Here is a 23,150-nt window from a genome sequence, read left to right as displayed (position 1 = left end):
TGACATTAAAGGGCATCATGTCTGTACTTAGTCTGCTCTCCATCAGTCATTGGGAAGTGCAATAGTCTGCATTAGTTTTTCCATTTTGACAGCTTGCGTTATTCTCCAGGACCATCACTTCAGCTTTCAGGACCTTTTCAGTGTTTGCCATTTTTGACCTGTATAATGCCTCAGCTCATCAAATCTTTATGATTTAGTTGATGGATAAGAGCAAGAGGGAAAATGGGAACACACCCTACTTTGATCCGAGCTAGTGGTGGGCAGAGAAAGGCATGAGAACATGAGGTTCAGGATGAATACGTACAGCATGTACAGCACTAAACTAACTGTACTCTTACAGAATTGTAGGCTCTAGAAATTAGATACCTGATACTAAAATCGCTTATACCTCTGAATTTATGATGCAATGTTCATTTCACTAAACAAGTGCTACTTGCAATTTCTTTAAGCATCCGCCTCTCTCCCTTATATAAGTATTTTATCTATAGAGTAAGTGCTCTTTCAGCTTGAGAGAGTGGTCAATTAGTATCCATTCTAAAACCAACGTTTATCCTAAAATCCTAAAAAAACAATTGACGCATTTTCAACACATTTTTCTTCCAGCTAGAAAGTGATCGGTTCTTATTAATCCCATTAATATTAATTAATTCCAAAACAGAATTTATCAACAATTTAAAGTATAGCCAAGCAAATGGTATGAGTGCATTTCTGTTGTCTTGTGTGTGTGTTACTGGTTGAAGGCTGACGCTGCCACCTGTGAGAGGAGAGGGGGAGTATGGACATGGCTGAGCATCCAGGCCCTCTGATCAGAGGTAACACACTGATGTGGCACCATGAGTCAGACTGGAACAGGACAGGGCAGTACCAGTCTGCTGTATTCACTGTCGCCCCCTACAAAATGCATGTTTCTTGAAGACTTTCAGAGAATATTTGGAGAGCAGGGGAGTCTATTTGACAGGAGAAGCAGAGCTGTAGCCTGTGGCTCTGGGGGTAAGAATATGCACTGCTGCATATAAGGATATTGATTGGATGGGAAGGGAAAATTGATAGACATTTGATCTTATTTTGGACTATAAGACTTTAAGACCGGCTCGTACGGTTATGAAGAATTAAAGACTAAATTGAGGAAATTTTTGATTACAGCTTGTCTTTAAAAGTGAATAAATAAATAGAGAGGTAAGAACAGTAAATTCTTACCTCTCCCTGCTTAATGAGATAAACATCCTCAATGTCAGAGTACCATCAGGTCAGTTTACTAGTGAAGCTTTAATGTAGCAGACACATGGAAACTCCTCTCCATCATCTCGACTGCATGCAGAAACACAGACCGAGCTGTATTGCTTATGAGACTCAATCAAAACCATTCGTATTACTAACCGCATGTTTATTTGGATTCATTACATTACATTACATTACATCACATCACAGATGCTCTCTTCACAAACCCATGCTATACTCAAAAATGCAGACTCATTCCAACAGTGCATTTCCTTATTCCGTACCTGTGCAGACAAACACATTCTCGCATGGTTAAATGCCATTAATCTGACCTGAGGGGATTTTATCAAGACAACGGACATCAAGTCTCTCGTGCATTGAGCTCAACTAACTGATTATGAAATGATAACGTATCCTCAGGTCTATAGTGCAAATTACCTCAAAGTAATGTATCGACACATGGTGGAAAATTCAGTAACATTAAATGGGTAAATTCATTCAGTATTGTGTAATATTTACTTCTGAACTAAACAGACACAGTATGATGGATTCAATAACCAGTGTTTATGCACTCTTCTATGTGCCTTGGAGCTGAGGGTAACATTTAACAAAGCATAAATAAACCCAAGTGAATACCTTAATTCAACAAGGTAAATTAAATTGAAGGAAGTACTTAATTTATCTGTACATTTCATTGTAGTTCAAATCAAAAATACTTTTATGTATTTACAGCATACTGTATGGAACAGTTCATTCCCTATGGCAGTTTGATATCAGTGTGTGTCAGCATGCACAGGCACACACTGGGCAAAGCATAAATAATGCAGCAGTGAGCACTTATCTTGGTGTTTCCGCAAGTCATTATCAGGCAGAATTTTTCTTTCATTCCTTTACAGTGAATGCAAATGTATTTACCCCCAGCCCAGGTGGGTAGAGATGAAATGCTGGTCAGTCAGAAATCGCTTATTTTAAGTACCTTTACAGAGAAAATGTATGAGGAACAATGCTATACTAAGAAAATGTAAGAATACTGTTTTTGTGCTAAACATAACGCTATCCCGAGCAAAGGTAACCCAAAGGACAGGATGAATCACAGCAAATTCACACTGAACTGCACACTTCACACTGTCTGTGGATATGAGTGTGTGTATGTGTCTGTGTAATATATAATTGTGTAACGCATGTGTAGTGACCACACAGTGGTGTGGTGTATGTGTGTGAGTGTGTATGTACTTATCTGTGTAAAACATAATTGTGTAACACCTGTAATCCACACTATAATGACCACACGGTGTGGGTGTGTGTGTGTGTGTATGTATGTATGTGTGTGTACATGTCTGTGTAATATATAATTGTGTAACGCATGTGGAATCCACACTATAATGACCACACTGTGATGTTTAAAAGCCCAGGTCACCTGGCCTTGGGCGATCCCTGCTGATCTGAAGCCAGGGGCCTCCTGGGTTCCGGACAGAGGGGTTGCTTTGAGAAGGGGGCCAGTGGGGGGCGCTATAAGAGGCAGCAGGCCCGGAACAGCGTCATGCCGGCGGGAGAGGTGACGTGCAGGACCACGCTCTCGTTGGCGGAGATGAAGAGCACGGAGCCCCGCGTCAGGGCCATGTCGGACAGGGAGCCAGCCGAGGAGGCGGCAGCCTCCCCCTGCACCACCAGCAGGATCCCGGCACAGTCCACCGGAGAGACCGTGTACTGCTTCACCGAGCCTGGCACCTGAGTCACACACAGGGGGAGAGGGAGCGTGTGCCGTGAACACTGGCCAGGCCTGGGTGTCATCGCTTTGGATTCAAATACTTTTCTGTGCTCCGTTGATCTTGCCTGGTCCAATTGAGCCAACCGAGAGGGGTTCGCGCTTTTTGAGAGGATTTCATTGGTTCCAATACACCAGACAAGCTCAGTAAAGTGCAGAAAATTATTTTAATCCAAAACAATAACAGATTTGACACAGGTCTGACACTGGCCCCCATACGGAGACAAAGGGAACAGAGCGAGCTCCATTCACACGATCCAGACCCCTGCACAGAGTGAGCGAGAGAGATGCTCAACCATCTGTTCAGAGAGAGGGACATTTTAACAGAAGCTAGGCATACAGAAGGCTAAAGAAACTGATTAAACCAGAGCAAAAACTGGTCTAAGATGGGACTGGCAAGCACACTGCATTGTGCACACACAAATAATTCTTGCCATATATATATATATATATATATATATATATATATATATATATATATATATATACTGGTTATAACTGAGTAGAGAAGATGTAACACCTGTATCCTCATGACCGTGAAGTCGGGTACGGGGGGGTCGTACAGGAAGACGTAGGGGTCTGCTGGGTCCTGGATAGAGGGGAAGATTTTGGAGCTAGCCGGGGCGGGGCTGTAGCTGAGCATCTCGCATAGCGTGCTGACATCGATGAACTTGGGGGTCAGGCCCGCACGCACAGTGTTGTCCGAGCACGCCATGCATTCAATGCAGTCTGCACAGCAAGCAGAGGAGAGAATGTAGCATCAATACGCATCTTTCACCATTATGCATATAATCTCTTCATAAGTCTGTTGTATATATTTATATTGGTGTAACACTATACATCAGACCATCCGCTAGCATACAATAACAGGAAGAGCAGTGCAACCCCCAGTACAATGATGATTTCAAAGAGCGATGTCAGAAGGCTAAACCGGTTCATTAATGTGCATTCCTGCAGTTTCTAGGAAATATCTGCTTCTGAGATGTTGACCTCTAACCTCCAGACAGGTATGCATGTGGTTCATTGGCGCCCAGGAACATGGCCTCCCCCGGCTGAAGTATCACTCGGTTCAAGAAGTAGATGGAGAAGCACCCGATGTCACCAGGGAACTGTGAGTGTAGCCGTAGCAACAGTTCGCCGTTACTGCTTGACGTGTCCTTCCCCGCAGCCCCTGTTAAAAATCATGTCTAATGAACACACTAGAACAATAGGGACAAGCCTATTCTATAGTTTATTTTGTTCATGTTTCTGAAACTTTTTTTTATTCAGTGGGAGAATTATAACTTTTAACTCATATTTTTTATTATAACTTTAACCTTTACAGTGAGAAAACAAAAAGCATGATACACTTGACACACTTAACGCTCGGTGCAGTGCTCACCTTCCTCCGACACTCTCTTCACCAGCATGTTGAGCTGGTCCACAAACACTTTCTTCTCGCAGTTCATCATCCTGGTGAAGCACTTTTTGAGGGCGAGGGACTGGCGCACCGCGTCTCCTGTGCTGCTCTGCAGCTCCTCCGCCGCCTCGTTGCCCACCAGGGCGTGGAACTCCGGCACGGCTGCCATGCGCAAACGTAGAGGTTAGGGACCCGGGACGGCACAGGCCGAGCACACTGCCTGACAACACAGGTCAAGCACACTGCCTGACAACACAGGTCAAGCACACTGCCTGACAACACAGGCCAAGCACACTGCCTGACAACACAGGCCAAGCACACCAAGACAGCACAGGCCAAGCACACTGCCTGACAACACAGGCCAAGCACACTGCCTGACAACACAGGCCAAGCACACTGCCTGACAACACAGGCCAAGCACACTGCCTGACAACACAGGCCAAGCACACCGCCTGACAACACAGGCCAAGCACACTGCCTGACAACACAGGCCAAGCACACCAAGACAGCACAGGCCAAGCACACTGCCTGACAACACAGGCCAAGCACACTGCCTGACAACACAGGCCAAGCACACCGCCTGACAACACAGGCCAAGCACACTGCCTGACAGCACAGGCCAAGCACACTGCCTGACAACACCCAGCAGTGGGCTTTCATATTGACAGTGCTCCAAACCACCATATTTACTATGAAAAGATTAAGCAGATGCAGTGCGTGATTGAGAGGACTAGTCTTAGTACCTGATATTAAATGAGTGAATTAAGTTTGTGCTGATTTAACTCCGCTCATAATTCTTTTCAGCTACAAATACCTCTGGAAAGAATGGTTTCAGGTGGCTTTTGTTCAGTCAACAGCCACTCCCTCAATGACTCTGCTTTAATGGCTGCAAAATGCTACATGAATTTGCTTAACATGGGCCAACAGCCCTATGCTGCCGATGTTAAGGTTAAGGTTCCTATCTAAGGTCCTACATGAGTGGATGAACCAGTGGAACAATTTACTCGCATCAAAATGCCAATTCCATAAAAAAAAAAACACCGGCTTTCGTCCTCATTCTAGCCACAGATTTACAGGAGACCTAAAATAATCCTACAGCATACTACACATACATGCACTGTACGTTAAAATACATATTGGTAGACACAGTGGTCAGATATTAAATTTGTAATAGAACACACTCACATTTCAGAAACCCTATGATCTCTTCCACAGGTCGGAAGCCACAGAGGCCTTCAAAGGGAGTCAGGGCAATGGCCATCTCTGGCTTGTGGTTACTGTCAGGGTAGTGCTCAGGAAACTGAGCGTGTAGCCTGGCTGCCAACTCCTGAGGACAACCATCAGCAACATACCATCAGCAAGCAAGATTACAAATGATGACATCTTGCAATCTGTTATCAGTCATTAGTTATGCCATTTCTTGGTTTCCCAGCTTACCCTGTTAGGATGAGCCTGAATTGAAAGTGCATTGTTTACTGATAGGACCTTGAACAGGAAGGGCAGCTGTCCTTGGAAGGTGTCTTTGACCTTTGACCCCAAGCATCCTGGACAATCTGCGATCCACTGGCCCAGTGTCCGCTGTGATATCCTATTGTCTTTGATGAGAGCATCTCCTTTGGGGTGAGCACCCATCCACAGCTGAGAAAGACCAGTGTTTAATTACTGGATGAACAGCAAAATTAGATCATATCCAAATTTAACAGGCTGTGAATGGCTACTCCATATGTTCCTTTATTAAACAAACTGGCTGACAGACCACATCCCAATGCTGAAAAATACAGCCAACCGTGCTTGGGGAAATAAAATGAAGGCAGTTCTATATTCTGTCATTCTAATGAAATCTCAAAACCTTCATAAACAGAGTCAACAGTTATACAATGACAATAGCTCATAGTATAAACTGAATGTCTTTGCAACCAGCCACGGTTGCCCAATGGTGTAGGCCCATAACCCAGCCTTTAATCCTTAAGTTTGTATTTTTATTCTTAGGTTATGGAAGGATAACCCTTCACTTCAGAAGGATAATTAATGCTGTATCAATTCCTTAACCTTATAAGAGAACAGACAGGGGGCACTGACTCCTGAAATATTATACTGAGGTCTCAATAAAGTTTTCTATAAAAAGAATAACCCGTGATGTGTATCAGAACCTAACACACATCCTTCCAAAATTGCAGAGGAGCTCGGGTTCAATATAAACTCACATGCACATAATTGAACAATACAATTAAAATTGTTTTTACATTTTCAATATGAACTGTAGTGCATACATTTCTGGCATTTGTCATGATCTATAAAATGTCATACTGAGCCTATCATAACAATGAAAATACATGTTTTGTGTGATTAAATATGTATTTTCCCCAGGACTTTAGCCCACCTTTAGCCACCAAAATATCTCACCTCGGCGTACGGTTGGTCATTTTCGATTACTGCTTGCGGATCCCCTCCAAGAACAAGTTTGGCTACTTCACTGTTGAGCCCCACTTTTCCCCAAGCATATTTTTGAACCACACATGACAGTGGGAATACTGCAGAAAAATAATAATAAATACAAACAAATGGAGCATGTACATTTTTCGAATAATCGACTACCGTGTCCTAAACTAGATGACAGAAATACATACTAAAGCCAAAGATAAACCACAGGAGGCTACAGGATCTATTTGAACTGTGTCGCTTAAAAATACCATTGATATTCCATCAAATAAATCGACATCGTATTTTCCATGAGTTCGGTAGCAATGTCAAAGCTAGCTAACTAGTTACAATAACGGATGCAGTTTGAGAGTTTCCCTTGTTGGTCATTCAACCCGGTTTTGCTTGCCAAATCTGCGATGACAATTTCGGAACTACCGCAGCTGGTCGAACCTGTACCTTGGTATGCAACGTTGGAGGAGAAAACGTGTTTAATGGCTACACTACATTTGAATGTCAATTCGCCTCAACTCAAGAGCGAACGGCCGTGATCTGTCAGATCAAGCAATTCGCTCTAAACAGCAGGCTGGAGATGTGTACCTAGCTAACCAGCTAGCTAGCTTGTTTCATCGTTAATATAGAATCGCAATTTCCATTTGTTTTTCGTTTCAGGCACATGCTTGTGATAATCGTAATATACCCTATGGCGTTGACATTACATTATAACCAGTTTGTTTGCTAAATTACGAATTATTGTACAGTAACGTTATACATCACCGGCCTGACCTCTCACTTCCTCCATGGTCGCAGCTTCGGGATTACGGTCTTAATGACGTCACTCATAAAAATCGCTTTTCAGGTGTGTTTGCCGAAATCAACCATAGACTGCGATCACTGAAAGCATTTCACTAAAAATATTATTAATTATTTAATAGCTATATAACGACTCATGTTTCCACTCCCTCGATTAAGTATGAACATGTTGCAACTGGTTACATTTCACACAATAACCACAATACCCCAAATCCAAACACATTAACCAGGCAAATCACACAAAAAAACAGGTCAATTAAATAGTACATCTGTAATAAGTGGGAATGGTAAAATACTACTAATGCTATACTGTGGCAGATTAGTAATACAATATATCAATTTGACAGGTGTGTCAAAATTGGACTACCAGTAAAAGAAATTGAAGGGTAAATTGTGGTGATGGATATTAACAAAAAACATATACGAGCAAGGATAAATTGCGCCAACAAAAGGCAAAGCTGTGAAAACTGCATAATTGTTCCTCCACGTTTACAAGCTTTGAACAAGAGGCTGCTGGAAGCGAAGGTAATTTTGCATGTTCGTCACATTGAGCGTGACTCGTCATACGCCGGACGCCTGCGCACTTGGAGCGTTTTAAGGAAGTTAGTCGAAAGGGAGAGACAGAAACCCACCCAAGGGAAAGTTCGAAATTATTGTTTATCTTCGGGAGGGAAGACAGCTCGTTCAAAATGTCTGCATTTGTCAACAATCCCTTTGTTGACCCGGTGGAGGTCAATCCTTTCCAGGTGAGATCTTCTCATTTAAAATAAAAACTTGATAAAGGGTTCGTAAAACCTAAACGTTGTTCGGAAAACGCCACAAACCTGTTAGGTTAGTTGCTGGGTTGGGCCCAGATGACATTCCTATAGCTACGTGGTATGATTGAGAGTTCGCTAGCCAGTCATATTCGGCCTAATAGGAGGATTGAGTGAGATTTCTGGCTTTCAGGCGCAAAAATGGCTTTGTAAATTGCATGCTAGGAATTGAAACACAGATCAACTTTTCAAGTTTCCACCAAAGCTGTTGCTAGTATTTGTATGAAAATGCATTTTATAACTACTGGCTGGCTATCTAACTAGTATCACATGAAATGCACATTGCTAACCTGTTGTACCTAGTGTAGCTGGCTCACGTTCTCACGCTTAGTTCACACGGCAGGGATCCAAACTTATTGTTTGTTCGTTAATATTGATCAATGCAGCAGTGACTATCGCGTAAACTGCCTAGCTCGTTTTCTAACTGAATACCCCGAACCATAGCAATCATTTGCTTTGTGATGTCTGCTATAGGAACTTAGCAGTTGAACTGGGATCATTTTCTTCCCCGTGTAAGTGTTCTATTGAGAAGAAATGGCACGATGGCAGTCGCTATTAACAAAATAGGCCAACGATTGTACAACACAATCGTTCATTTTGAATTGCGTCCAGTGCCGTTACCATTGGGTTTCTGTCCAGATCTGACTCCAGATCATCACGACTGTAGCTTCAACTACTAGGTATTTTTTTCAAGTTTTAATTGAGAAAGTACCGCCCCCACACACACACACACCCAAGGCAGTGTCTTCCTGCATATCTCTGCACATGAATCCTATACATGAGTGTGCTATGCAAAGATTAAGATGACTTTTCCACTTGGCTAATCTAATTTTCGTGTTATGCTGGAGCACCTGACTTCATGGCTCTCGGGCCTTCTTCCAATTGGCTGTGCTAATTTTCTCATGCTGCTGCAAATTAGTCGTGCCTGCAGCAGTTGGCTATTCTTCTGAGTCAGTGTCGACTGTGGGACTGGTACACTTTGAGAGAAAATACGGTACAGTCCCAACATTTATCTTCAAGCCATAGATAAATATAGAAAGCTAATATTTTTAAAATGTAAAGATGGCAATGTTGGTCTCTAATATTTTTAATGTATGCAGTTTAAAATAAACTGTCATCAAAAACATTTGGTGCATGTATGATGGAGTCTATGTTGGTCTGCTGATGGTGTCATCCCATGGCCCTTGCTATCTGCACAGCAGAGCAGATTTTTTGGCTCATTGAGAAACTCCCAGGCCCTAGCCAAGGCATCCAGTCACACGCTTGTTTTGATTGTAGGAGTCACTTCACTGTCTGTAGCACATTGCACGTTCTTCTGACTTCCATGACATATGTTTGTCATGTAGACCGGAGGTGAACGACCTTGTTCTGAAAGTAGCAGAAATTACATTGCTTTGCTCCCCATATAATCCACTTCCAAAGTCAATGAAAGGGGAAAATGTACTCTGCCACTATTGCACGGGGATATTGAGCTAATACAGAACTCTCTCTTTAAATGCCCTCACACATCAGCGTTTATCTTCCTGATTTTAATATTAATATTTAATATATTCAATATTTAAAATTAATATTTCATGTCTATTAATATCTAAAACACCCTCCAAATGTTCACAAAGAGCAGTGATGTAGGTTTTTTGTCCCCAACCCCTCCCCCTCTGCCTGCTGTGGTCAGTTCTCTGTGTTAACATGGACAGTAGTGAAAGTGTCGTTTAAGTGGAGAAATTAAAATGGTGAAGGAGAGGGAGAAGGATTGTGCAACAAATAACTAACCAATAACTATCTAATTGAGAAGATCAGCACGCTCCTCAAAATGTGTCCAATGGCTTTTGGCTCAGTCTCAAAGGGGCTCTTTACGTAGGCTCAAGTTTATATTTAGCAACGTCTTCCAATAATTATGGAGAAACAAACTTCATGTCACGTGGGAAATTGTTTTACAAACAGCTTGGAAAAATAGCAGTGTCATCCTAAAATATGCATACTTCGACCAAAATTTAATCTGTATGGAACACAAACCGAAAGCTTGTGGATGATATTAAAGATCTCAAAAACACTAAAAATATGTCGGCCTTTAATGTTTTAATGAAAATCACTATTTGTGCAGAAGGCTTGGTTTAATTGACTTAATCTTTCAGATTGTGTTACTAGCAGGGTGTGCATGCGTCAAATACAATGACTCAGGGCCCCAGTACTAAGGAGGCAAAATCTGTTGGGGAAATCCTTGACTGACCTATGTTAATCCACACCTTCAAGGACTGCACTGATGTAGTTCTGAGCCCCCGTCGCTGGCTGCAGGCCGTTGTTGCCTAATGCTCACAGTGAGCTTTAGTGTGTTCTTCGCTGTAGCTGTGAAATACATAAGTGAGGGACTGTCCCCCTCTAGGTGCCTGTATCCTGGATATAAAGGTGTTGCAAAAAACAGGCTTACATGGATTGCACCACTCTCATACTGGCTATCCATAGTGGAGTAGTGTCACTGATGAAACATCCTTCCCGAAGTAAGTCTTTTTGCAAAGACGTTTCAAAACTGTGGCTAAATATGTAACAACATTAGCTTAGCCACAATATGCCATAGCCATATGATTGTGCAATTGGGTGGAAATGTTATCTCTCTCTAACGTGCAGTACTGTGTTTGACTTTATTGACTCTGAACACACTGACCAAGTGTTCCCTTTCCCGGTCCTAGTCTACAGACTGAGCTTTTGCACTTTAATTGTTCTGGGTTTTTTTTTTTGCTTATACAGTAGTCAACCCCTGTCTGTCCACAGATACCTCCAGGTTTTGGAATGTACGGATTAAATATATAATCGGTTGCTAAAGTCTGCTGTGGGTCCAGAAGGCATGAATGGTTACGGGTGTGTCATCCAAGGAATATAATGATCAAATGCGATAAGGCCATCTCAAGAAGGAAGTGCTTTCCTTCATATGGTCATACCCTTGTGGTGTGAACTTTAGCCACCACATCTTGTTTAATATATCCCGTGATTTTAACAAATGAAAATAGCAGATTGCCTCATTTGTAGAATAACTAGTTCCTATTCAAGCCCACCCACCCCCCTCCCCCCATCAAAGAACACTGGCTGCCAGTGAATGCAGCAGGATCAAATGTCTTTTTATTTGACCTTGTGTGTGAGAACAATCATCACATTTAAGAATTCTGCTTTGTGCCTGGTCACTATAGTAAACAAATCCAGGGACCTGCTATAGTGATTAACCACAGGGATGGACACGTCATACCCAATACATCGCAGGTTTAACCAATACAAATGTTTACAGAAGTCTCTATGCATTGGGTGTGCAATGTCTATCCCTGTAGATGGTGATTATTTTGGAGTGCTCATGAACGGTAGCCGTGTTATTATGACAAGCATTCTGTGACAGTTATTAATCCTTTAAGCATTAGTCTTAGTATTATTATTATGTAATATTGTGCGTAATGTGTGTTACAGGATCCTGCAGTGACCCAAGTAACCAGCACAGGCGTAGACCATGTTGAGGAATTCAATCCCTTCTCTGACACCAACACAGGGGTAAGATCATCCGCCCGGCCTCGTTCTTCCTCACCTCCAGCAGTCTGTTTAAGCTAGCTTAGTTAATGCTTAGGCAAAGATGTCTTTTGATCTATGTCAACAAAGCTATCTTTTACAACTTTATTTTCAATGAATTCCTTTTGTGTAAGCGCCTACCTCAGGTGTAGATGTTGCATCTTTCATATGAGGTATCCAATACACTCGGGGGTTGTGTATTGGGTACCTTAACAAATGGGCCGATGAAAGGGTATTTCTACGCGATGCTTAATGAAATTCCTCTCATGTTAACCTGCCTTTGCCTGTGTTTGCTGGTCAGGACCTCCATGACGTAACCACAATTCCTGCTACCACCACGCCCTCCTCCCAGCCTGCTGTGCTGCAGCCATCAGTGGAGCCCAGTCCACAGGTCTGTGATGCTCCAAATCCCTTCATATCGATTCAGTGATTCTGTTAGACTCGTCTTTGACGAGGTTATTAACGTGGTAGAGGAACACAGCGTGTGGCCAAAGCACCATCTTACTTTGAAAAAGCATTATAAAATCAAGAGAAATACAATTGAATGGGCAACGCGTGTCAAATGTACAAGTAGAACACAAAATAAGCAAAATAGGCAGTCAGTAAAGGCTTAAAGTCTTGAAACCCTAACAAATAGTTTAATCTCATTAACCACTATGTATGTCCCCCATATCTAATCAGAATATTTGGTTAAATTACTCTTTAGCTGTCACTGTGTTGGTGATTATACAACACTTTTGTAAGTAGACGAATGGTGCAGTACACCACTAAACATTTTCGTCAGACAAGGATGACGTGGACCTGAATCATATAGCAATCAATTATGATGGTGGAATAGGAAGTTAAACTAATTAAAACAAACAGCAAGAAACTCATTTTGTGTTTACTGCTGTTTTGATTTTTATGGATTTTAAGAGGCTGCTCATGTGTTTGCATTTTAACCTGGGGTTAAAGTATGTTTTAATACTCCTCATGCACTATTTATGGAAGCTTAATCCAGGTGTAAGATAAAGAATTTATGATCCTGGCTCTGGGGTGGCTTATGAATTTATGACTGTGAATGTTCCTGGTAGTGACGTCTGAGGCGTGGCTGAGTACCACTGAACATGCAGTGAGTTCCTGTTACAGCTCTGTCATTGTATACGTGTTTCAGCTGTTTATTCAGAAACTGAAAACTGTCTCCAAGGAGGGTCAGGGCCTGGAGGTCACTCTTGAAACCAAAATTTAACTACTTTCAGTTATATAAGTAAAAAAAAAAGCACATGAGAGTAACACATTTGTTCTGTTATGCCATCTAAATCTGCCGTGAGATGAGATCCCCACGCAGCTAAAGCTAAAATCAGTCAAGTTCAGTAGCTCCATATTAAGTAGTGTGATGAGTGGCTATGTGTGCGGCTGGCATCGGCGGCTGTGTTTAAAGTTTAAGTGTACAGTATAGTGTGGTTATTGTATGGTGATATATGGGCAGGGGTGGTTAGTCGGTAGTGTTGGTGGTGTGTGATGCCCCCTGTCCCCCTCCCCCCCCCCAGGCCACAGCCGCCGCTGCTCAGGCCAACCTGCTGAAGCAGCAGGAGGAGCTGGAGAAGAAGGCCGCTGAGCTGGACCGCAAAGAGCGCGAACTTCAGAGCAGGGGAGCGGCCACAGGTGAGCCCCCGCTAACCCCCACCTCCACTGAGGAGACAAGCCTGACCCTCCGCATGATTTCACCAGTCGTTTTCAGTGGATAGTGTGACCGCGTGTTAGGCGAAATCAACAGTTTAAATCAGGGATCAATCATTTACATGGTCTGTCGTTTATAGCCACATTCCATGATATAAACCGCTGTATCTTGTAGCATTTTATTGTGGTCTTAATTTATGAGTAAATCGGTCATGGTGCATATGGCTAATTGGCTGATTGAGGCAGGGTAACTGGTGGCAGCAAAATCCTGCATATACATTCGCCCTCTTGGACTGGAGTTTCCCATCCCGGGTTTTAATGAACTAACCTGGGGCCGCCCTACTGATCAGAGTCAGGGGCAGTGGGGTCAGGGCTAGTTTATTATGACTACTGAGCAGAGACGGGCAGTGGGGTCAGGGCTAGTTTAGTATGACTACTGAGCAGAGACGGGCAGTGGGGTTAGGGCTAGTTTAGTATGACTACTGAGCAGAGACGGGCAGTGGGGTTAGGGCTAGTTTAGTATGACTACTGAGCAGAGACGGGCAGTGGGGTTAGGGCTAGTTTAGTATGACTACTGAGCAGAGACGGGGGCAGTGGGGTTAGGGCTAGTTTAGTATGACTACTGAGCAGAGACGGGCAGTGGGGTTAGGGCTAGTTTAGTATGACTACTGAACAGAGACGGGCAGTGGGGTCAGGGCTAGTTTAGTATGACTACTGAGCAGAGACGGACAGTGGGGTTAGGGCTAGTTTAGTATGACTACTGAGCAGAGACGGGCAGTGGGGTTAGGGCTAGTTTAGTATGACTACTGAGCAGAGACGGGCAGTGGGGTTAGGGCTAGTTTAGTATGACTACTGAGCAGAGACGGGGGCAGTGGGGTTAGGGCTAGTTTAGTATGACTACTGAGCAGAGACGGGCAGTGGGGTTAGGGCTAGTTTAGTATGACTACTGAACAGCAGCCACCACTCTTTCCTTCCTGTATAGTTCAGAGAACAGAAGCCACCAAAAACAAATTTAAACCCATCAGCAGCATCTCATCAGTTTCATTTTTCACCCGGTGGTCATTTTGCTTTGCGTGCGAATCATCTGCGTGGCAAGCTCCGATTTCACCCAAAGCGCATTCACCGCGTGACAGAGGGGAATTTGGGGAATAATAGGAACAGGTTATTTCTGCAGACAAACGGTGTGGTGAGAGAGAGAGAGAGAGCCCTCCAAGAGTTAACGTCCCAGAGCTTTACCTCAATGGTGTCTTTGTGGTAGAAGAGCGAGTCTCTTACAATGTGACTGTGTAAATCTGTGGTCTGCATCGTGCACAGATAACAGAACGGGAGAAACAATGCGTTTAATCAGAAGAATGCTCCCTGTGTCACATGCTTCTGTTTGTGCTTCAGCTTCCTTCCTCGGTGGCCTCCTAACTGTTCACAGCCAGCGGCTAGAGAAACACGCTTTGTATATCAGCTTGTTATTAAAGGAAATGTTCACCCGAAAATGTGTTCATATCTGCTGTAATGCCCTGTTTTTTTCGAGACAAGACCTTTAAAAGTTTGGTCAATTACATTTCTCCTGGTGAGATGGCTCTGGAGAACTGTGCTCCCGCATAATGTAAAAAAGTATGTGTTTCTGAGCATTGATGCTCCTGGCTATTTTTTTTCATATTCCCCCCCCCCCCCCCCCCATTTTTCTCTTCAACTTGGCCCAGTTGTACTTTATCAGTATTACTTGCCATAACCTCCGCTGGTGATTTGGGAGTGCACAGACAGAACCCATGATGTCAGCCTCAGTCTGCTAGTCTGGCTCACACCGATGTGACGCACTTCACGTGCAGCTTCACAGACAGGCTTGCAAATGGCCAATCACAGTGGGGCTGGTCAGTTGACAAATGTGTGATCTGGAACCGATGCCCGTCAATACTGTTTGCCAAATACGTGAGGATGTGGACCCTGTCTGTGATCGATGCTGCCAGGGTCCCGCAAGGCTGCACATCTTTTGGTCTTGCCCATTGCTATACTGGTCAATACTGGTCTTACATTTCTTTACACAAATTGGAAATTATTGAGCTTCCATTTCAGCCACATTTGTTCCCTTTTTCATCCCTAAACCTGGAGAGGATCAGATGCATTGGAACAGATGTAGGAACTTTCTTTGCATATGCCGAACAGCGGTGGGATCGGCTGTTTCTTTTCCCTCATGTTGTGTTATTGTTTTTGTCTTGCATGTGCCGTATCAAATTTATTGTCCCGACTTTAAATGTCTATGTGTCTACACTAGTTTAAAATCCAGAAAACACATTTCGGAAAGAAAGAAAAGACCGATGCAAAATTTGTGGTAGCCTATGAAGACATTTACTGTGAATGATGCGGTTGTAAAAACATTTCACTGGAAAATCAAATGTGTTCATATTAAAATCTATTGACTGCTTTATTTATTTTTTTAGGAAAAGAAAATAATTGGCCTCCACTTCCAAAGAGCTTTCCGATTAAGCCTTGCTTCTACCAGGACTTCACTGAAGAAATCCCCCTCGAGTACCAGAAGGTTTCCAAGATGATGTACTACCTATGGATGTGTAAGTGCACCTTACATAGGGAATGTCTTTGTAGTGGTATCTGACCAACTGTTGCCTGTGTGGTATTCATGTTAATGGTGTAACGGTTTACTGATATCAGTAAGGGTGCTACTGGTAGCCGGTATGACTTCTGTTCTCACTGCTGATCTATGTACTCAAGCAACTAGCGAACTTATCTCGTATCAATTTTATTATTTATTTTTTATTTTAAATGGGACTACTTGACTAATGACAGCAAGCATTTCATGCACCATTGGTTACTACCATTACCAACTGCACCATCAACACCAGTGGGTGAACCATTTTAGAATGGGTTTTTTCTACATTTTACAATGAATACCAGCCATGAGTGTGTCCAGGCAGTGTATTGGCTAAACTGCACATTATCAATAATCATGACAAAGCACTCAATGTGGGTTAACTGGGAACATTGCTGTTGAGCCATGAAACTGAAATATCATTCAGATAAGACGGCCACACTTGTAAAGTAATACTTCCACAAGGAAATGTCAGTTTGGGAGATGTGTTACCTCTATAGGGATGCGTATAGTTCAGTTTGGTCACTTTTGCTTTGTTGTTTGTTTATTTGTTCGTTAAAAAAAAGAAAAAAAAGAGAAAAAAAAAGGCCCTGGTCCTTATCTTTGTTGTACAGGTAGCAGTTGAAATTGTACTTCCCTCTAGGGTCTTTCAGCGCACTTATCCCTGGTTATGGGTATGCACTTTGTTGTGCGTCGCTCTGGATAAGAGTGTCTGCCAAATGCCATTAATGTAATGTAATGTATCCAATGAAAGTCTCTTTCGGTGCTCTTTCAGTGGAATGTGTGACCCTGTTCCTGAATGTCCTGGCTTGCCTGGCCCTTTTCACCGTGGCTTCATCTTATGGGACGGACTTTGGCCTGTCCATCTTGTGGTTCATCCTGTTCACCCCCTGCTCATTCATGTGTTGGTACAGACCTGTCTACAAAGCGTTCAAGTAAGCTTTCCCCAAGTTACTTTCGCAATCTCTGAACTGCACTTTAATCCTGTCTTATACCAACTATGATGATGAACTATGAACTGTTCATTTAGTGTCAAAAGTAAATGTCACAATTGTACAAAATGTATTTTTTTCAACATACACTAGTGTATACCAGTTAAAGTGCAAAAGGCTGTTTTTTATATTTTGCTTGTATCGTATCACACTGAACTAAATCTAGTGGTTAGGCATACTGTATTTCTTAAGTTAATAAGATGTATATATTGCCCTGTGGTGTCCAAATGTTCTCTAAGAGCACTGTTCTGCTGTTGTCTATGGAAAATAATATCAGAATGATTATTATTATTCTCATTTAATTTATTTATTTTTTACTTAGGACCACCAACTCGTGTCACATATAGCCATGGGCATTACACCTCATGTTCATTGGGCTTGGAGTGATCGCGTCATTCTCTCATTTGCCTTCTAGGTCTGACAGTTCCTTCAATTTCTTCTTCTTCTTCTTCGTCTTTTTCATCCAAGTGGTGGTGTTCATCATCCAGAGCGTGGGCATCCCAAAGTGGGGAAACAGGTAGGACCTCAGGGGCAAGGTGACATGGTTAACGCTTAGGGCATATTTGCACGTCATTGCATCTGTGTAAGCGCGTTGTTGTAAAATATTTCAGTTGTCAGCTTAAAAAAAGTCACATGAAATAATTGCAGACATTGTGAATTTTGCCTCAGTCATTAATTTGAAACCAATTTACAGAGGAAAAAACAATTAGTTTCACAGAACTGACCCAATACTTCTGCGTTTGTGTGTGTGTGCGTGTGCGTGTGCATGCAGGCGTGTCAATGTGTACACCCGAGTGTGTGTGTGCATGTAAATTCATATTAGTTTGTGGCTTTGTGTGTGTTTGCACCAGTACTGCTTCCAGTGAGTATGCTTTCCTTCGTGTGTGTGTGTGTGTGCGTGTGCGTGTGCGTGTGCGTGTGCGTGTGCGTGTGCCTGTGCGTGTGCGTGTGCGCGTGCGCGTGCGTGCGTGTGCGTGTGCTGGCAGGCGTGTCAATGTGTACACCCGAGTGTGTGTGTATGTGCATGTAAATTCATATTAGTTTGTGGCTTTGTGTGTGTTTGCACCGGTTGCTTCCAGTGAGTATGCTTTCCTTCCTGTGTGTCAGTGTGTGTGTGCGTGCTTGGGCGCGGGCTCTCTCCTGGTTCTCCTCTCCTATTGCCATCTCTTTGACAGATTCCTGCCGCCTAATCTGCTGCTGTGCTCTGTTTCCTGGCGGCTTCTCTGTAAGTGTCAGCCACTCTGTTCTGCTCCACTAACTTGCTTCTGTCCTCTACCTGTTTTTACTCGATGTGATCTCACCTGGAAACAAAATGGAGTCCCGCTTCAGTGGAGTCACGTAGTCAGTCACACCCAACAATCCGACAACTGCAGTGAACCACGCGCTGAAAATTAATGAGCTACTGTTCTTTATTTTTACGTTTTTATTTGAATGTGTTGCTGTGTAGTGCTTCAGACCATTTTGTTTCATAATTGTCATCCACAAGAAGTCGAGGGGGAAAAAGATACAAATAAAAATGTACTAAAGTGTAGAATAGAAATTCAGCTTCACAATGAGAGTGGTCATGCAATCACATTGGTCTTGTATAGGGGTTGTCCCCTCAGTCACTCCAGTAGGGCTGGCATGCTTCTGTTCTCACACATGTATACATACATAATTGTGCTGTTCTCCAACGTTGGCCATCAGCATGAATTTTGAGTCAAGAAATGCTAATCTGTCTGTAAATGTGAACTTCTGTCCTGCCTGAATTATTAGTCTCCGAAATGTCATTTTCCCCTCAACATCAGTCCTTATTTCAGAATGCACACTTGGGAAGCATTAAAAACTCATTTCCACCGTCTGTTGTTCCAGTGGCTGGATAGCTGCAGTCGCACTGATCCCAACAAACATTGCTGTCGCCGTGGTCATGATGGTGGTGGCTGGCCTCTTCACAATCTGTGCCGTACTATCCGTCATCTTGCTCAAGATGGTATGTACATGACCTCCTTAAAGGAACCATGTTGCATTTATATCACTGGATTGCTAATATGTTTCCTGGTCGGTTTTATAAATGTTTTTTGGGATGAGGATCTATTATTAGGTGAACAATGAGATGGTCAGTGTGTAGCTGTTAATCCCTTTTAAGTAAACATTTTATTGACATTTCACATTCAGACCTGACCAGAATTAATTGTTCGGGTTGTGGGGTGTCAGTTTTGTCACGTGACCTTGCTTTTATTTTTTTTTTACATTTAATTTATTGCATCATTTCCCCAAATGACTGCAAGTTCTTGTATTGTTTTTTTAACGTTTGACACTAATATCCATTTGGTTCTTTATTTGGAGCACAGTTTCTGCTTCCGTTGTACAGCATAGCAAAGTAAACAGCACAGTGCAGGTCTGTTCCGGCTTAATGTTGGCAAGGGGTGGCAGAGCAAACCGCAGAGTCATTGGAGCTGCCATTTTCTAATCCACACTTACTGATTTGGCCCAGTCTTTATGTTGTGGAATGCAAATATTTTTAATCATTTGATAGCAGTTGCTGATTGAAAGCACACGGTCACTGGTGTTCATGGTGTTTATGTTCTGGCCTGGCTCAATGGGCACTTCTGAGCGGGGAGTAGCCTTAATCGTGCGAATGCTGCCCCCCTTAGGTACACTCCAAGTACCGCCGGACAGGCGCCAGCTTCCAGAAGGCTCAGCAGGAGTTCTCTCAGGGTGTCGTCACTAACAGAAACTTCCAGAATGCCGCGGCTGGCGCCGCCTCCTCCGCGGCCCAAGGAGCTTTCCAGAGGAACTAGAGAAACCACCACCCCCCCCCCAATTCCTCCAACCCTGACCCCCGCATTTGACTGATCACTCTTTCCCTCCCTCGTGACCATGCGCCATCCTGGATCTCCAGTCTGTTCATCACTGAGCAGCGCTCCAGTCACTTTGACCAGGTTTGAGTTTAAAAGTAAATCAATAAATAAGAGCTGTGGTCAATTAATTGGCAGAGGCACTGAACCTGAAGCGGTGAAAATACCTTTTCTGTAAGCTGGTTGCAATGGGCTGCAGTAAGTGCAGGTACAGTACCCTGAGGGTGTGTTTATTTTTGAAGTTTTCATTTTTATCTTAATTATGTAATATAGAGGAAATGAAGGTTTATGTTTATTCTTTTCCCCCCCCTCCTTTGTATTTTCCTTTGGCAATATTCCAACATTTCTCTCCTCAGTAACTAGTCTTTAAGTTACGTTGGAAATGGAACTGAGTTTTGACAGTGAGTGTTATAAAAAGGAGACTATTTAGCTTGAAAGACGTTGATATTGGTAAAGAATAGAAAGTGTTTACAACCTGCTCTGAATGCATGTTACCCTTTTTATTTTCCAATATCAGATCACACAGTTACAAGTGAATTGATGGGCCACCCTCTTTGCAAATGGTTAATATATTTTCTCTATTTGTGATAGTCCATGGTGTGAATTTGGGCATCTTTGGCATTCTTTTTAAACCTGTTTTATGTCTGTGCTATTGGGATCTCGATACTCTTTTGATGGACTTCAAGATCATCTGTGGGTTTGAACCGGGGCAATCGGTATATTTTCTCTTTGGGTTATGGGCCTGGCAGCTGCACTGCACGGCTGTAGTGGCGGGAACATGAGAGCCTGTCTCTCTATTGTAACTCTTAAGTCTACCAGCTTTGGTATTAGGAGCAGGAAATCCTAACCAAGTCTGTAAGATATCTGCTGGGAGGGGGGGAGGGGAGAAGGGGGGGGGGTGCATGATGAACTGTCTATCAAAAACCAACACGAGTAACGGTAAGATAACCAAGCCTGTTATCTTAGTCAATTGCATGTTAATGTATAGAACAAAAAAAAAATTCACAAGTGGAGTAAAGACAAAGCCAGTAGAACTGGATGATCAAATAAATCAAGCTTTGCTTTGACTGTATAAATTTGTTTGAGGGGTTTAGTGCCTTTTCAAGAGAAATTAATATAGATTAAGGGTGTGATATAATCAATTTCATCCGAGTACATTTTCTCGGTGGGTGTACAGTGATTCGTTTGGAGGGCCTGATGTCCTTTTGAAAAATCTAGGTGACCTGGATAAGATCCATTATATCCACATTTGACCTAATTGTAAATGTATTTATACCACTCCATGAGCTACTTAATTTATATTAGACTTTCAATTCAAAAGTTAAATATTTGCTGAGCTCACTGTTTTTAACTTGCTGTTGCACCATCACAAAATACTGCATATTGAATGTATATGGAAGTTTTTCTATGTATGGGGAGCAAATCGGTTATGTACATTGAATACTTTACTTACAGATTAAATTCAGTGTCAGCTCGAGAGTCTGTGGTGCCCTTGGCGATATCTTGAAAATGGGCCCCAAAATATTCAATAATAAAAATTTAAAATAAAAACACCACTTGGGGCCGCTTGACCACGCAAGGGCCTAATGGCCAGGCTGACTCTGAATATAATCCTCGATTCCAGTACTGTTGGCATGGGTGCATGAGAGATTCTGGCCTTACTTGTGGATTGAAACTTATCTGCTTTACTTGTATGAATTTCATTATTTTGTGCAGAGTTGATATTTACTTGATTTTGTAACAGCCTTTAGAAATATTTTGAATGTCAATTGGTACTTTTTGATTTGGAACATATCTCAATTTCAATAAATATTCCTAAGGGAAATAATATTGGTAATATAGAAAGTTTTTAGGTACACTAAGCCTCATTAAAAGCAAGTGATTTTAGGTCAAATAAAACTAACAAATGTTTAAGTTCTGAAATGCTTTGTTTTTGCGAAATTTCCTTTTGGAAAAAAATCTGTCAAATCATCATAGCGATGGGAAGTTGCACAGTGCTGATGACAATTATCAGTGGTAATTAAGTAAATATTTACTGCTTGCTCATTAAATATAAAAGTCAGTAATTAACAAGCTTTTTTTTATAAAATTCCTGTTTTTCAAACCATCCTTCCAAGATCTGCTTTTACCCGTGTTTTCTTTACCTTATTATTGACTTCTCTTCAGTTGGATTGTGTATATATACATCCCCAACACATTCCAGGGTAATTATATATTATATGACTTGATTTATTGAACTAAAGATTCCTGGAAAACTAAGATTTGAATATGGTTGAGTGTTTTTGCTTTCCAGTTGACAAAATCCTATGCCGCAGAGCTTACATTTGCTCCTTGCATGTTGGTGTGTCACATGGTGTACCATCAATCAACTGCCCCTAGCTTGCCTCCTTGAATGCTTAAAAATAAATAGTGATGTCTTGGAATAGAATAATGTGAATAAATTAACAGTGTCGGTTGTGGCATTAGTGCTATCAGTGGGCAATGATCAGAACGGTTTCATAATTTTCATCCCAGGTTATGAACATTGACATCTGAATGTAATCTTTCAGTCGCATAAGTGACATGATCACTTTAGGTGTAGTTTTGACTCAAGACATTCTCGCATAATCTCAAAGCGTTGATTGTTAAAATTCATTACTATGATTTAATTGATTGCTGTGCTGCCTTTAAAAGAAAATTATACTTGGGGGAAATGAAGGAAGGAAGAGCACTCTTTAAATTAGGCTATGCACTTCTGTTTTATGTTATGTACTTTCCAATGTACTGATACTTTCACAAAATAATAATTTGTTTTGCAAGGGGGTTTTCCCCAAACACAACTCGAACTTTCCATTCAATATTGGTATTTAAATTGGCCATCTTGATTTCGACAGGAATTCATGGGAGTTATGAATGGATACATGTAATGTTGTGTACATTGACTTGGTTGTCTTTTCGGGGTGAAACTTGGATATTGGTATTTCACCTTTCGAGCTGTAAATTGTCTGTTTTTAAACGATTTTCTATTAAATGTCATGTATACAATTGTAAATGTAACGGCTAAGAAATAAACGTTTTTGGTGAAATACATTTGTTGTCTTTTTTGATGAGGG

The 23,150-nt window shown here is 42.2% G+C and overlaps 2 protein-coding genes across 3 annotated transcripts; one reads left to right on the top strand and one right to left on the bottom strand.

Annotated features, from left to right (window-relative positions):
- Positions 1 to 1,367: 1,367 nt before the first annotated feature.
- mpi (mannose phosphate isomerase) lies at positions 1,368 to 8,108 on the bottom strand. The gene is made up of 8 exons (XM_061221078.1): positions 7,587 to 8,108; positions 6,786 to 6,913; positions 5,820 to 6,020; positions 5,568 to 5,709; positions 4,365 to 4,544; positions 3,981 to 4,154; positions 3,504 to 3,712; positions 1,368 to 2,946 (listed from the first exon to the last, which is right to left on the bottom strand). The coding sequence occupies exons 1-8, from the start codon at positions 7,600 to 7,602 to the stop codon at positions 2,728 to 2,730; spliced, it is 1,269 nt and encodes a 422-aa protein (XP_061077062.1). The 5' UTR covers positions 7,603 to 8,108; the 3' UTR covers positions 1,368 to 2,727.
- Positions 8,109 to 8,192: 84 nt separating this feature from the next.
- Positions 8,193 to 23,123, top strand: LOC133111677 (secretory carrier-associated membrane protein 2-like). 2 transcript variants are annotated; one of them, XM_061222206.1, is made up of 10 exons: positions 8,193 to 8,359; positions 11,876 to 11,956; positions 12,273 to 12,362; positions 13,501 to 13,615; positions 16,063 to 16,191; positions 17,005 to 17,164; positions 17,637 to 17,738; positions 19,073 to 19,190; positions 19,855 to 19,874; positions 19,964 to 23,123. In XM_061222206.1, the coding sequence occupies exons 1-10, from the start codon at positions 8,303 to 8,305 to the stop codon at positions 20,037 to 20,039; spliced, it is 948 nt and encodes a 315-aa protein (XP_061078190.1). In that variant the 5' UTR covers positions 8,193 to 8,302; the 3' UTR covers positions 20,040 to 23,123. The 2 variants fall into 2 exon arrangements, with proteins under 2 accessions (XP_061078190.1, XP_061078189.1); XM_061222205.1 differs by having other exon boundaries at positions 19,855 to 23,123.
- Positions 23,124 to 23,150: the final 27 nt, after the last annotated feature.

The sequence above is a fragment of the Conger conger genome, chromosome 15 (genome assembly GCF_963514075.1).
Source record: "Conger conger chromosome 15, fConCon1.1, whole genome shotgun sequence".
NCBI classification, from domain to species: domain Eukaryota; kingdom Metazoa; phylum Chordata; class Actinopteri; order Anguilliformes; family Congridae; genus Conger; species Conger conger.
This window is presented reverse-complemented; position numbering and strand designations above follow the sequence as displayed.